A 15,662-nucleotide genomic window follows, 5' to 3' on the forward strand; every position below is an offset into this window, starting at 1 on the left:
AAACTTTTATTTTGGAGGCGATTAATCGCGATTAACCGTTTGACAGCAATAATATATTTTTTTCACACAATAAACATTGAAATTGTTTGATTATTTCATTTTTGTTTTGTTTAGAACACGATTAAAATTTGATTAAATGTTTTAAGTTTATGATTTAAACGGCCAGAGAGCTAAAATCTACATAAAAGGCAGGCTGGAATAGTAAATGGAAAAAAAGCACGCATGGAGAGGGAGAGAGATAAAAAAAAAAAAAAAAAAAAACTTTCCAAGATCTTTATATAGAGAACAGAGTTGAAATCTCGTACAAACGCTGAGAAGTATAAATCGCAGAAACAAAAATACCAAAAACACCTTTCTGCGGTAAGGTGTCGCTGACTTCATCAACCTCCGTAGGAAGTCCTTCCTAGAAAACCGAGGGAGTGCGGAAGTTGTACACAAGTCTTTTTTCACACAAGTTGGTTACACAAAGGACGCGTGAACGGCATAAACAGAGCACATTAAAACAACCACTCGAGGTATTTTACTCTTAAATATTTATCAATATTGTTGTCACACATAATCGATTGCATTACGTGCTGCATTGTTTGTATCGATCGTTTTGTGTTGATTTATTGATTATGTTAGCTTAGTTAGACTTGACTTTGACTGGTGTACTTTCGCTTTTCTTCTGCGTGATCACCAGTTATCGACGCGTCGTTACTTTCTTTCCTTTACAGTATCACATATCTATAACTGCTGATAAAACGCTATAAACGCTTTTATCGCTAAACTTTTTTTTTGTATACTTCTCGTTTTCAGATTTAGCTACTTTATAAAGGCTCCAGTATGGCCACCGCAGACACGGTGTACAACACCACAACGACCGCGCACGAGCCCAAATCAAGCAAATGGATCATCGTGCCTTCAGAGAACCTGGACAAAGTAAGATGCGTGATAAAAGTGATTGAAGTGGTAAGTTTCATGTTTTATCTGAAAACAGTGTTTCGACGCTGGACGCAAATGTGACCACATGTTTACATGTACTGTGATCTCAGTTTACAAGAGGTCTCTTTTTAAGTTTTCTAATATAGCTATATACGCACTTTCCTTTATAGTAGCCTAATGTAAAATACTCTTTTAACCCTTCAGACCCAAGTACGTTGGGACATGGTTTGAATAAGAAGTCGTTATAGTGAATAAGTGGTTGATCCGGTTCAAAACACAATGCAAGTTAAGCAAGCTTTATTAGAAAAGTGTGTGAGTTCCATAAAAGTGCATAATAGAAAACAAGAACGCTGGCAGTTCGTTAACCTCTTAAAGGTGGGGCTAAAATATGACTACTGATAGTGTTTATTAGAACATTGAGGTTTATTTCTATTACATGCTATTGAAAGATCCTGATGAATGAATCCATTGCCCTGTCTCAAACTTCTTTAATAATGCAAATTATGTTTAACAAGTCCTTGGGTAATGGTGAGGAATGGCAGCATTTAAGAATGACAAGCTTAACATGGCGATTCCAGCATTGCAGTCATGTGCTGTTTGGTAGTTGCTTATGGGGTTTTTTGTCTAGTAGTTGAGACAGTTGGTCTTTGTCTGGGTTAAAGTTATAAAATTCCCACCATTTACTTGGCATCTTCCTTATGTGTCAAACTGACTTCTATAATTTATGACGAAGCAGAACATGCACACAGCTTGGTTCACTAAGGAATACTACTGTTCGAGTCTATTTAGTAGATATTGCTTGTGCTTTGCAGAGACATGCAGTGGACTCATATGAGGCGAGGTCCTGGTTTATTTTGTATGAGGTTCACCATCATTCATTCATCGCAGTGTTTATGTTACTTAGCACACAATAAGCACTACACTTATCCTTTAAATCTCAAATACTGGTATGGGCTCAACAGGTTTGTGCAAAACCTGATGCTCTATTTTAAGCGGTATGAGAAATGTATATGTGCTTTATTGAAAGCAAGGAATCTGACCATTTGTTATTTTAAAATAAAATCAAAAATTATTTGTTTATTTTCTGAGCTAAATTAGATTTTTGCATTTTCAAAGTAATCTTTTTCTGAAATTTCAAGACTGTACATGTTTTATCATCTTGATCTTTAGCTTTTAGCATCATTTTCTTCTGAGGGTGTTACTTATTTGTTGTCATTATTTTAAGTGTTTGTATTTGCAAGGGCACAGCTGGAAAGACCAAATGGTGTTGTCTACTTGCATGTGACAAACTAAGTGATATCAGGTGTAAGAAATGCCTTTAAACTGTTAATGCAGTTAGAGAGCAGATGCTAAATTCAATTACCATCTTATTCTTAACTTTCACAGTATGTTGTGGTGAGTCAAAATGCATTTCAGAAAGCTTACTAAAACCAAGAACCTTTAAGCACAGTGAAGTGTGCTTCAGAACACATTATATTTAGCCAATAATTACCACATAGAGGCTAACATTGAGACAAATATACTCTGTATAATAATTACCCTTACAATACAGGGCCTGGTCTCATGCTTTTTCAGGAAATTAGATTTATCAAATGTTTCTCCTGTAGTGTATTCAGGGAAATTGCCACTGGAGTTTTTGTGTTGTTCTCATGACACTGAACAGTATGTTATTAATCAGAACAGAGACTTGCTTTTTAATCATAAAAAGCAAATCTTACAGTTCAAACTAGAGCTGAAACAACGAATCGATTTAATCGATTAAAATCGATTATTAAAATAGTTGTCAACTAATTTAGTAATCGATTCGTCGCTAAATAAATTTTATTTGCCATAAGCGGCTCATTTCGTGCATATTTCAAATCTGCGGTGACCAAAGTGTGGCAGTAATGAGCCACCGGAGGTTTTACTCAGCCAGTACAGCAGGTGAAGTAGCGAATAGCCAATAGCTGGCCTCGTTTTATGTCACGTGCTTCCCTAACAGCGTCTCTGCAGCATTCAGCGGAAAGTGGGAGTACTTTACTTTGAGCCTTCAAAATGTAGAGTAACCTGTAAACTCTGCACTACTGAACTGTTTAAGGGGCCGTTCACATATCGTGTCTTTTGCGTGCTCAAGTTCGTTATTTCCTATGTAGGCGCGCAGTATGCACTCTCATAATGGAAGCGACGCGGTCGCGACACGCACGCGGTGCGATGCGCCCGTTTTTCCAGGCGCGTCCACACCGCATCCATTTATCCTTTGCTGAAATTTCCGGGTCTTCATGGAGAGGGCACGTCATGGAGAGAGCACGTCATGGTTGCTTAGCAAAGGCAGACGCCTCAGGGGCGCTTCTGCCCGAGCGCTTTGGAAAGAAGGAGAAAGCGGCGCGACTAGCGTTTTCCACGCGTTTTTAGGTGCGATATGTGAACGGCCCCTAAGAATTTTATTTGTGCAGATTCTCCAGTACAAGGTTGTTTGCAAATGTTTAGTCGTAAAAGCTGATAACATTGCTTTTTAACAGTTAACATTTAAAGCTTTACAAACATGTTATGTGATCAGTTTGTCGTTTACCAGTTCATAATTCAGACTTGCAGCCTAATTATGAATGAAAGATACGTAAATGTTTGAGTATATTTAAAATGCACTTCTTTTCTAAGTATTCACTGCTCTTTTTCACACAGCAGGTTTTTTGTGTGTGTCCCAATTTTTTTTTTTCTGGACAACCTTCTGATGGATTTTACTTTAAATTGTGAGTTCCATTCAGGTTTCATGCCATTGGCACTTTTTTTTCTCGAAGGATTGTTTACAATTTCACAGCATAAGCTATAAAGCTTTTTCCCAGTAAATAATAAAATACAATGCACTGCAATTTTATTTTGTTTTATCCTTATACTTCGTGAAAATATGTTCTCAAAGATTCCTTAAGCTTTGTTTGGGATGTTAAACTACTTTAGGAGCTCTAAGGACTGCCATGGTGAAAACAATATTTGAAATCTCCTTGTGAATTTTGCTAGAGTATGGGTCAGTGTTTTGATTGCAGAAGAGTTCGACAAAGGATTACTAACATAATAAAACAACTCCAGGTATATTTTTGATGAGGATATGACAATGCAAAATGGTTAAAATCTCTTAAAAATCTATGCTGAATGATAAAGACCCTTTATTAATAATTTACTTGGGGGAAAAAATGGAAAAAACTAAAATATAAGTACATAAACCGATTAATCGATTAATCGTAAAAATAATCGACAGATTAATCGATTATCAAAATAATCGTTAGTTGCAGCCCTAGTTCAAACTGTATACAAATGTAACTGAAAATTAAAAAAAGGGTATATATTTGACCCTCTAACTTTAGCACTCACTATTCTAATTCTATTCTTAAAAAAAATAACATAATGTAACTACCTTTCTAATCTTTTTGTGTTCTATTTTCTATTTATTTATTATACAATTTATATTTATATATATATATATATATATATATATATATCATCATTTGTAAGTCGCTTTGGATAAAAGAGTCTGATAAATGACAATTTAAATATGTATATATTAGGGCTGGGCGATATATCTAATGATATGAGCTATGCAATATCACGTTCATTATCGAAGGCGATTCATCTGTTATAATGAACGCGATATTGGTTAGCTTGTCAGTCCTCTACAGCTCTGTCTATTAAATGCTGCTCCATTTAAAAGCAGGGGATGGCGATTTAGCGGTAATCACGGAACCGGATTTACTGACTAGATGCGCATGATCATATTGTTAGATATATTGCCCAGTCCTAGTTTATATATCTATATATAAAATTTACTTTTTATGATTATGATTGTTTATTAACTGGTGTCTTCTGGATGCCATTGAAATTCCCTACTTTTATTTCCTTTTCCATTGACATGACAACACTGGAACACTTTGGTACTTTCCAGGTGAAACCTCATCTAGATCAGTTGCTGAAGCTGCTTCTTTAGAGGCTCTTCAGTGAGAAGAGTATCTTTCTTCATCTACCTCCAAACCACTTTATCAAATCTATTGCCCACAAACCATAGCATATCTATTTTTTTGTGCTTACATAAACCCAGTGCAGTATCCAGTTTTATTAATCACCAGTGGGAATTTGCAGCTGCTTGGTTTCAAGTGTCATTAAAAAGGTCACTTGACACTTGATATTCTGTGTATTTCTAAACAAATGGTTTTGAGTGTTTCTTGAGTTTGTAAGACAGCTTTTTTTTTTTTTTTAACTCTGGTTTTGTTTAGGAAATTAGTCTACCCACAGTGCATTCATCAGAACAGATACGGTTGACCACAGTCAAGTGACTGTACTGTACTGTGAAGAAATGCTTTGATTTTGCTGAGGACGGTCTATTCCAAAATGTTGATTGATTTTAGCACTTTAACTTTACATTTTTATGCATGTTTTCCAGGAATGAAGCTTTGTTCGTTTCAGTTTCAGACTGAAATTGTTTCTTTGTGGTTTCAGCATGCTTGATAAAATTTTAGGGCATTTCATAAATGTCTCAAATAAGCCCCTTTTTGGATGTTGAAAAGCAGCTGTGTTCTATCTGGCTTGTTTGTATGGAGGGTTTTGAATGGATTCTGTGTAGTAGCGATAAGGTTCTGCTTCTTAAGCCACAATTACAATTGTGTGCGAACCTACCCTGTTCCTTCCTTGCAGTCAGGGCTGTCAAAGCTCAAAACAGAGGTCATGAGTCAAACATGGGCTAGTCTGGCTTTGTCATTTTGACGTCGTTTCTTATGAAATTAGATTTTGTATAAATGAGCACGCTGTTAGGATCTCCTCTTCCTCCTTATTACCACTTATACAGATTTTCCCATTTTGCCCTGAATCTGTTCTGTTTTTACCAATTGAATGTCAAATACTAGCTATTTATTATAAAAAAAAATGAGGTTTATTATCATTTTCTATACTCTCTTTTGCTGATACCGATAGCTGGGTTTGACCACACTGGCCGATACAGATTAATTAACCGATAGTTTTTAAAATTGATACTGAACAAAAACTAAAATTGTTCTATATTTAAAAACAAATCAAAAAACATACTGAATCATACTACTAGTAGTAATAATACTAATAACAGAAATAGTAAATGTTGAAATTACCACACTCTAATAAGGGCCTATGAAATCGGTTTAATTTATTCCTAAATTCCATCTTTATTCATTTATTTTCTCCACTCCTTAATAGTTAAATTAAAATCTATTAAACATAAAGCAAGTTTAATTAATTAAAAGCATGTAACTTATAGATTTTCACATCAGTTTAATACGTTTTAACAAAAAATACATATTTAGGCCCTATGAAATTTTTTTTTCTCACCATATTTTTTTTCATACAGCGTGCAGCATCACGTGTCTAAACAAATAGCACGTGCTGTCAGTGATTTCAGGCACCAGAGGCCGCTCTTGCACTGTATAATGAAAACAGACCCTTCTCAGCTGCTCCAGCAACGGACACAACCCAGAAAACTATCGGCATGGATTTTTACTGATAACCGATTGTTCCAGCAATCAAATATCGGTGCCGATTAATCTGTAAAACCGATACATCCGTCGACCTCTACTCTCTTCCCCTTTGTCATATTGATTTATGAATTTATATTGTATATCCTCAAACTGTTTTAAAACTATAAGCACTTGGCTTGAATAAATAATTTCACTATCAACTCCAGAGTTTAACAGCAGAGATGTTATTGACCTGTTCACCACCACAAACAATGCCGAGAGTTATTTTGAGGGACTTCTCTTTATAGTACATTTGAGTAACTTACTAGCATGACCACATCATTTACAGTCTTACTTGTTGCCAGTTTCAGTTCACTAAAAGGAAATTGTGTGGAAAGTCTCCTGGAATTACAGTGAAAATTGAACTGTTGGACTGGAATACCTTTTAATAGTGTACATGTGACTAAAACATCATGAATATCACTTTGCGGAGTGAATGTACTTTTGGGTAAATATCTTATTCTTGCTGTTGGGAATCTTTTACCTGATAGATTTTATACAGGATAGAGTTATTGAAATGGAAAAAAATAAAATAAGCTGATACTGCCACCTGGTGGTTAACGAATGCACTTGGTTTTTTTATTTGTGTCCCCTCAGCTCCTTTCCCTTGTGGCTTTTGTGATGGAGGAGGTGGTGTCCAGCTGTTTGCAATGCGGACCACTCTACTTTTTTGAATTTGTCAGTTGCACAGCCTTGCTCTTCACACTGTTGCTCCTCATCCTCCTGGTCACACCGCTGCACCAGAGAGTTGGAATTAACAGCTGGCCTACTCTGGTAAGTCAGAAAACACTATTAATAATAATGCAATATCATTCAATCTTAAATATAATAAAAACTTTAGAATATTGTATAATTTTTTTGTTATACATTGTTTTACACGAAATTGTTTGACCGCTCCTGACTAGTCAGAATCACTTATTCGAGAGGATACAGTTTTATCCAATGTGTAGTTGAACCACTTCTTTTCATTTTTCCATAGGATTTTGGATACACATCAGTCATCGCAGTCCTGTTTCTCTTTGCCAGCATTATTTTTGCGGCAGACAGTGGTCAAACGAGTCTGGAGCAAGGCGCAGTGGTATGATGGCGAAAGATTTCTGCTTTTTTTTTTTTTTGTTGATATGACAACATAGCTCCTACTGACCTGCTAACATTCAACTGTCCTTCCTGTATTACAGGCATTTGGCTTCCTGGCCACAGTGGCCTTCTTCATTGATTCGGGTCTGTTCTTAAAAAATCGCGGTATTCCTTGCCGGAAGGGAAACAATCAACAAGCAGACAACACACCCAGACCAGAGATTGAGAAACTCAATGTTAATGGGACGGACTCAGTGAACTGAAGCGTTTTACCAGCAGTCTGCTGCCGTTATTTCTCTGTGTAGGGATTGTTTTATTTTGCCTTTACTTCTTTCACACGGATATCCTTTTTTTTTTAAGCAAACAAAAAATATTTTGGCCGTACAGAGTATACTTTTGTATCATCACACACACACATACAAAAATCATCAAATCCTTGTTAGAGAGTATGTGCGGCACAGGTTTTGACAGTTTATACTTATGAATTAACAAGTAGAAAAAGATGCACTGTATTTCTTAAAGAAGTACTCAATCCTGATTGTTTTTATAGTTCTATATGCATTCCTGAAATAATATATTTTGGAGAAAAATCAGGGTTTGATCAGGTTGACCATAAAGATTTATTATTACCTGTTTTACGGCACAGGAATATGAATATATTATTAGATAAGAGGCAAAAAAATCATGAAATATTTTGCACTGTAAACACATGTCATTAAATTACTGTAAAGATGTTTAGCGAGCTGTTGAAATGAATGAGGGGACAGCAAGATGAATATGTTATGGCCCTGTGATTATCATGTTTTGCTCTGCAAGGGACGTCAGGGGTGTACAGTCATAGATTCGTTTTTTCTCTTTTATTCAAATGTCATTTTTGTATTGTGTGGAACTAGTTGTGTATTTCTTTTGTGCTTTATCTTGTTCCATGTGAGCCCAGAGCTTGCTTTTTTAAGAATGTTGATCTATGAACATGAAGCGTTAAATCGAATGGAAGTTTAATACCCTGACGGATGTTCATCTTTATTTGGAGGTATGAGCGTTCAGGCCCAAATGTGTTTGTTTAAATGCCCGTGGAGATGAATGGACTGCAAGTTTTCGGAGACACTAATCAGCCTTACGCTTCCACCCTCCTGTGCTGTACAACTGACTGCTGCTTTCTGTGTTAAGAATTGTGTATATTTTAAATCCTGATGCTGTGTTGATGCTTTAAGAAAAGCCACTTTTTATTAATCCATTTTAAGATATGGATCAATCATCTGGTAAGTTTCAATATTGCTAAGGATTTTGTTGATTTTTAGTGGGTCTGTTTGAATACAAGCATTATTTCTACAAAAAGTCACATGGAACATTTTACAGCACTGTTTTTATAAACATCTCTGCATTCCAGTTAAGAAATAAATCGCTCCTGGGCACTAAAAATCAGACTCATGTTTTTATGTGTGGCCTGTTTGTTAATGCCTGGCAAACCAGTGATTTATAGCTGAACAACACTGTGTATGTAAAGTGTTTGCACCGGTTTCGAACTTGAGTAAGTCTAAAGCACAGGACAAGTATATCAATGTTTATTGTTAATTTTTAAAGTGCATTTTCATGGTATAGAGATAAGTTGGCTTTTTTTTTAAATTGTACTTCCCTAAAGCTTACACTAGATGTCGCTGCCTGCACGGTTACCATCTACCGATGACCAAACATGGCCTTTGAAGACAATTTTCACTTTAGGTAGACTACGACAGGCATAAATCATGGCTTTGGTTGGATAACAATTTTAACCTTTTATTTGATTTTAATGCCATTTTTAAGTCACGTTTTGCATATAAAGTTTTATAATAGGAGTCTATCTAATCTAAATTATAGGAAGGCTTGCTGGTCATCTTAAAAGTGGCCGAAACACATGGAACCATTTCAGATCAGCAAATTGTATCATTGCATTCTCAGTAAGAAGAATGTTAATTTACACTCTTTGTTGGAAAAAAAGAAAAGAAAAACAGCCTACTCTGATCTGGTGATCTGGCTTTATAGCACTTTTTAGTTGTCCAGGCTGGGTGACTAGCCAAACCAGTAGAGCATCAACTTGGGCACCGGCTAGAAACTTTAGCCTACTTTATTTATTTTTTTGCTGGGATACCGTAGGCATATTTCCATATTTCAAGTTTATACGTAATTTGCATACTTTTCAACTTCAATTTATGATCAAGACTTATTTTCTGTTTCTATATGTCACGTTTTAATGTTAATTAAGGAGAAGGAGCAAAATTGAGTCTGTTTACCTGCAGTCCCTCCCCTTAAAGTCCGCGTAACCGCTGAAAGAATCTTGTGAGGCGCGTGAAGGGGAGGGACCGGCGCGCGAGATGCACGCGCTATACTTTACTTTGCCTCATCTGCACAGCGGCTTGAGAATGGAGCTCGACTCCTTGTGTGGAGCGCATGTCTGCTCAGTGCTCTGTGTTTGATGACAAGCAGCGAAGCAACAATTTACCTGGAATTATTTTTCATGTTCGTTAAAGGTGAGTGCAACGCTCTCTCATCTCTCACTGCAGCGCTCGCGAGCGCAGGTGCCTCATACAGAAGCTCTCACCTTTTTGCACTCTAATCAATTAAATGAAAGAGGATGGGGACCATTTTATGTTAATAACTTACAGTAGTAGGGAACTTGATAGAGGCACGCATCAGCTGTAGAATTAATGTCTGATAGTCTGTTTATGAAGTTAATATAATGTTTTTTTTTTTGAGTGACTCTGCTTACCGTTTTTCATTTAATTTAATTTTGAAGCATGGATAAATTGATGTGCTGTAAGATAAACAAGAGAAGTAAATTTCCTTTATTAATTGTTTAACTGGTTAAACTGCACACCTATCGTGGACGCAAAACGGCTATGAATCCAGTAAACAAAAATATTAGTCATGCACAAATGGCTTTTAAATACAACAAATAAGTACAATTTTATTTAAAAAGTATATGTGCTATACTTTTAAAAGTACTTTAAATTCAACCAATATGTTTTCTTGACACACATCAGTCTTCATTTATAAAGACGCGATTCCTTCAGTGTCCAGATGGGGGTGAACAACTGAAGCAAGTAATATGTATGAGGTTCTTTTACTTGAACATGTCTGTAGACAGACTTTATTTCACTACTAAAACAGCTGGTTGGTCATTAGATCTCAGTTGTGGATGCCAGAGAGGAAACATAAATAGCATAATGTAGCTAAATACTGTATGATAACATTGAACCGCACGTCTGGTGGATCTTTACTGTAAAAATACAGTGACCACGTCACAACCGTCTTGGTGAGTGTATTTCATTAAATGTTATGAAGTACCAAATGTACTGGTAAAAATGTGGCATGATAAAAAAATCACAATGACTTTTGACCTTTTCTGTACCTTTTTATTACCTCTAAAAACGTTTTAAACAATATCTCACAGTAAAATTATGCATTATCTTTTAAAATAAAAATTATTTATATATTATATTATGCTGTTCTTTGGAACTTTTGATTGATCAAAGAATCCAGAAAAAATGTTTTCACAAAATATTAAAATGTGTATTACAATGACAGATAATAAATATATAGTAATTATATTTCACAATGTTACTGTTTTCACTGTGATAAAAAAAAAAAAACTAAGCTGTGGTAAGCACAAGGGATTTCTTTCAAAATGTGATGTAATAAAAAATAAAAATACAAACCCCAACCTTTTGAATGGGAGTGTATGGTAAGTTTTGTTTGCATCCTTTTGAGTTGTTGTTTCCTAAAACGTTCCTAGAAATCTTGATTGTACAGTGGTTATGGAGTTTATATCTCATATAACATTCAAGAGTTTTTTGGTTTTCAGTTATCTTACATATATTTCCCTATCTCTACATCCCTTTATATATATATATATATATATATATATATATATATATATATATATATATATATATATATATATATATATATATATATATATAATGTTTACATCATGTATATATGAGATCAAATGTCATCCCTTAAAAAAAGTGCAATTTAGTTGTGAACTAAGGCTGAATCTTTTCAGGATTCCATCTTTTCATTAGGTCTTTGCTTACCGTTTCATTACCGTTTCATTTGCTTACCGTTTCGTGCCTTATGTGTCACAAGCTTTTAATGCTTCTCCATTTACAGAACGTGTTATGTCCCAACTAATTAGCAAACTTCCTAAAGAATAACGAGCTGATTCATTTTCAATAGCTGCCTGTGGTCTTGTTCCCATCCTCATCTAATCGAGCAGGCTGATGAGACGATCACATCCAAGTTAATAATTGGTTTGTTATAAATGACTGGAAATAAGGGTAAAGATGGCAGGATGCAAGACTCTGGTGAGATTCCAGTCGAATGCATCTTTCATTCTCTGTTGAGAGCCATTATTGGTGTTTGTCAAATTAGGCACACTGGCTGTAAGGAGAGGAAATTACCTACTGAGATGGGAGAAAAAATTCCTCTCATGTTGAGAGGAAGGAATAACACAGTAATGGGTTTCATAGGTTGCATCTGATGTGACACTCCTGTTTGTTTTTAGCAAAAGTGAAATGATGCAGAGTGCTTAATACTTAATAATAATAATAATGTGTTGACAACAAGTCTTCATTAGAGTGTGCTTAAAACCTAATCAGACTTTTACTGAAATCTAGATTCATTTTTTTGAAGGCTCATCAAGGCTGCATTTATTTGATCAAAAATAATGCAATATTGTGAAATATTATTACAATATCAAATAACTGCTTTCTATTTTGGTATGTTTTAAAATGTAATTTATTCTTGTAATGGCAAAGCTGAATTTTTTTAGCAGCAATTACAGTACTCCAGTCTTCAGTGACATATGATCAGGGGTGTAGCACCAAATTCTGGGCCCTTTATACTCTCAGTGTCAGTGGGCCCCCTACACATGCCATTGTACGATGTGGGTTAGCAAAATGAAAATTCAATTTTAAATGATTTTTTTAAATTATTTGAATATAAACAAGTATAAATAGTGTTTAAATCTATTTGGCCTACTTGTGCTCAAATACCTTTAAACCTTAGGCTACATCGGGTTTGTGTACTAACATTTTGATCCATGATACTGATGCAAGTTTTAAATTAAAAACATTTATTTTTGAACAGGAGAACACAAGACAACTGTACCCTCAGAAACCAATCAAAAAAGCTAAGCCTGCCATAATGAAAAAAAATGTCAACTATAAAAAAATAAATAAAAGTCAAATGAGATGTAATCTACATCCCAGTAAATGCCCACTGACAAGTCTTTTTTGTTTGCAAAATCAGTGATGAGATCTGTAAAGTCCAATTGTTTGGCCAATTGGCTTTCAATTGACAGAATGGCGAGGCTGTTTAGTCTATCCTGGCCCATTGTTGATCTCAGGTAGTTTTTTACCAGTTTTTAAATTTCAATATTACCTGTGTGCACTTGAGAACACAGTGATATTGGTAGGCACATCTACATGTGCAGAAATATAGGCAGATAATTTATTAAGGAGTTTCAGAATATATCACACATTATAAGCAATAGTAGGGCTAGTAACTTTACACTGTGCTGCCACTCTTGCCACCACTCCAATAGCACTAGGCAATAGCACACACATTGAATCAAAAGGCTTACTTATTTAAGGTAAACTACTCACAATTAGGAAGCAAGGGGGAAGCTCGCCCTCTGAGCAATGATCTCACCTTGTCTTTCCTCATTTCTGCTCTCAGTCTCAGCCTCATCTCCAGAAAAGCTGCCAGGCCCAGGACTGGCCAGTGCTGCTACTGCTGGGGTGTCAGAACCACTGGTTGTTTTTGAAACTGGTTAATGTTGGCAACATGACGTTAGCTGGCCTGGCCCATAATTTACTTACAGCAACAAGCAGCCTGGTTGACAAACTAAGCTAAAGATTTAACATTAGCATACATACATTAGCAGCAGCTGTCTGGTGTTGACTACGTTAACTTTAATTGGATATAGGTGCATAACAAGCAAACTCAGTTCAATTTTTGGAAAGAAAGCAGTCATCAGCTGCTTCCCCTCATTCTGCCTCCTTTCTTTTTCGTTCCTGTCTTTCTTTTTTTGAAAGGCCGATCAGGCTCCAAGGCTCTAGACTCACTGCGTTACTTGTTTGCCGCCGGCTGCCGTCTATGGGTGGACTAAAACATTTTGGGGGCGGGGGGGGGGGGGGGGGGGTCCAGAGTGTCTGGCACTGAGTCCATTCTCTCAGTTGGTGTCATCAATATATTTTGAAATGAATAATGACATCAATTGGAGGGCCCAATTAATTCGAATTAGGCTACAAAAAAAAAAAAAAAAAATGTAAAAAAAAAAAATAATAATTTGATGGGATTTCAAAGGGCCCTCTCCCTAGACGGGGCCCTGGGTAGTCAGGTCCACTTTTCCCCCCACTACCACGCCCATGCATATGATTCTTCAGAAATCATTCTAATATGCTGATGAAATATTTCTTGTCATTATCATAAGTTCATGTTTCTTTGACGAATGATTCTTTGATTAATAAAAGTTTAAATGAACAGCATTTATTTGAATGATGTTTTTATGTAAATTGTAATCAATTTAAATCAATGCATAAATTCAAAATAAAAAATAAAAAGATTAGCAGTGTTTACTTATTATCAATTGACTGTTGGAAACTCAGACATTTAAGAGAAGTGTAGAATTTAGCATATTGTCAGTGCTGTGCTTTTCATGATAATATTAATAAAGTCAGCGTGTGATTTTTATACACACGTTTTGTATTTTTTTTCTGCTTTGTTGGAAAATCTGTCTTGTGAAGCAACCACCACCTAAAATCATCTTCTAAATCAAGATTAATTTATTCTTGTATTCTAAAAAATCAGATTGTTGGGTTTTTTTTTTTACCATCTGGCAAACATGGCATGATTTGCATGAATTATTTATATTGCTTTTTGACAAAATCCTATAAACTCTAACAAGCCATATTTTCTGTCTCTAATATAAGAATAATCAAAGCCACCGGGCTCTGGAGACGACTCGTGGCCTCTGCAGAAATGATTAAGTACCCAGAGCCTGTTCCTGCTGGGAACAAACAGAGTGGGCTTCACCTCACACATACAGGTTCATTTATCAACAGCGCTGTTGATTTTTACATTGAGATCATTATGAAGGGTTCAAGCTGAACACTTTACTCTGTTTTTAAACCCATTACTCACTGCACTAAGAAACCGACAGGGGAGGAATAGAGCCCACATAAATTAAACAGGGATCTTAAGTGGACTATTGCACACACAACTCTTTAATTTTGATGATTTGAACAGGCTAAATTACTTTATTGCTTATTCCTGAATCTATTGCCCAGAGGATATCACCACAACATTAAAAACTGTGTCAGCTGTCATGTTGTGTGCAGCTGGATTTGATTTATTACCCACTGACGTAACCTCATTATTATTCATAGGTATGCATATGTAATGTGTAGTATGCACAAATTGTTTTTGACAGCTTCCACCATCAACTAAATATTTGTAAAAGTTTGAATAGTTTATATTTTTTTATTTTTTATAAATTGGAATCAATATTTTTTACACTATTATATTTCCTAGACCTATTATTATTTTTTTATTTAAACATTTTTTTTATTTAAACATTACTAATTGACCTCTATGTTATTTGCAAATACAAAATGTTCCAACAAAAATGGGTCAGTCAGTATTTTAAAAAAGAAAAGAAATGAGAACTTTTATTGAACAATGATGCATTAAATTTATCAGAAATGACAATAAGATATTCACTGAAATCTGGAGTAACGGCTGCAGAAAATCCAGCATCACAGGATAAATTATATTTTATAAGAAATTAAAACGGAGAACAGTTATTTTAAATTGTAATAATATTTCACTATATGTTCTACATTTTTTTTTTTAATCAAATAAATCCAGCTTTGGTTAACATAAATTCAAGTTCCTGTAAAATGAGTTTGTTTTCTCAACAAATGCATGATTCGTAAACATTTGTGCATCTTTATAGCTTTATAACACATTTTAGGAGCTGTCATTTTGTTGATTTTCCATGTTTCAGTCATTCAAAACTTCATTTAAGGCTCATGAATGAAGTTAAGCAAGCTGATGATAGTATTAGACTTCAAAGAATGTCTCAGCATTCATGATCTGCACATTGGAACTTGA

General features: G+C 35.2%; 2 protein-coding genes across 3 annotated transcripts in view; both read left to right on the forward strand.

The window, feature by feature from the left end:
- The first annotated feature begins 380 nt into the window (after positions 1-380).
- cmtm6 (CKLF-like MARVEL transmembrane domain containing 6) lies at positions 381-8,927 on the forward strand. The gene is made up of 5 exons (XM_026283647.1): positions 381-515; positions 799-951; positions 7,026-7,202; positions 7,408-7,506; positions 7,607-8,927. Exons 2-5 carry the CDS (start codon positions 826-828, stop codon positions 7,766-7,768), a joined length of 564 nt encoding a protein of 187 aa, XP_026139432.1. The 5' UTR covers positions 381-515; positions 799-825; the 3' UTR covers positions 7,769-8,927.
- A 768-nt stretch (positions 8,928-9,695) lies between these two features.
- LOC113115915 (copine-4-like) overlaps positions 9,696-15,662 on the forward strand; it is a 45,726-nt gene continuing 39,759 nt past the window's right edge. Inside the window, exon 1 of one of the 2 annotated variants that reach the window (XM_026283649.1) lies at positions 9,696-10,009. The gene's annotated coding sequence lies outside the window, so the exon portion shown is untranslated. The remainder of the gene's footprint in view (positions 10,010-15,662) is intronic. The other variant, XM_026283648.1, reaches the window with a different exon arrangement.

Source organism: Carassius auratus, chromosome 16 (assembly GCF_003368295.1).
Source record: "Carassius auratus strain Wakin chromosome 16, ASM336829v1, whole genome shotgun sequence".
Classification (NCBI taxonomy): domain Eukaryota; kingdom Metazoa; phylum Chordata; class Actinopteri; order Cypriniformes; family Cyprinidae; genus Carassius; species Carassius auratus.

Excerpts from the sequence above, each read along its gene's own strand:
- cmtm6 (XM_026283647.1), top strand. The coding sequence starts at position 826 with ATGGCCACCGCAGACACGGTGTACAACACCACAACGACCGCGCACGAG. Across the intron at positions 952-7,025 it reads TGATAAAAGTGATTGAAGTG|CTCCTTTCCCTTGTGGCTTT; the intron begins GTAAGTTTCATG and ends GTGTCCCCTCAG. Across the intron at positions 7,203-7,407 it reads TTAACAGCTGGCCTACTCTG|GATTTTGGATACACATCAGT; the intron begins GTAAGTCAGAAA and ends ATTTTTCCATAG.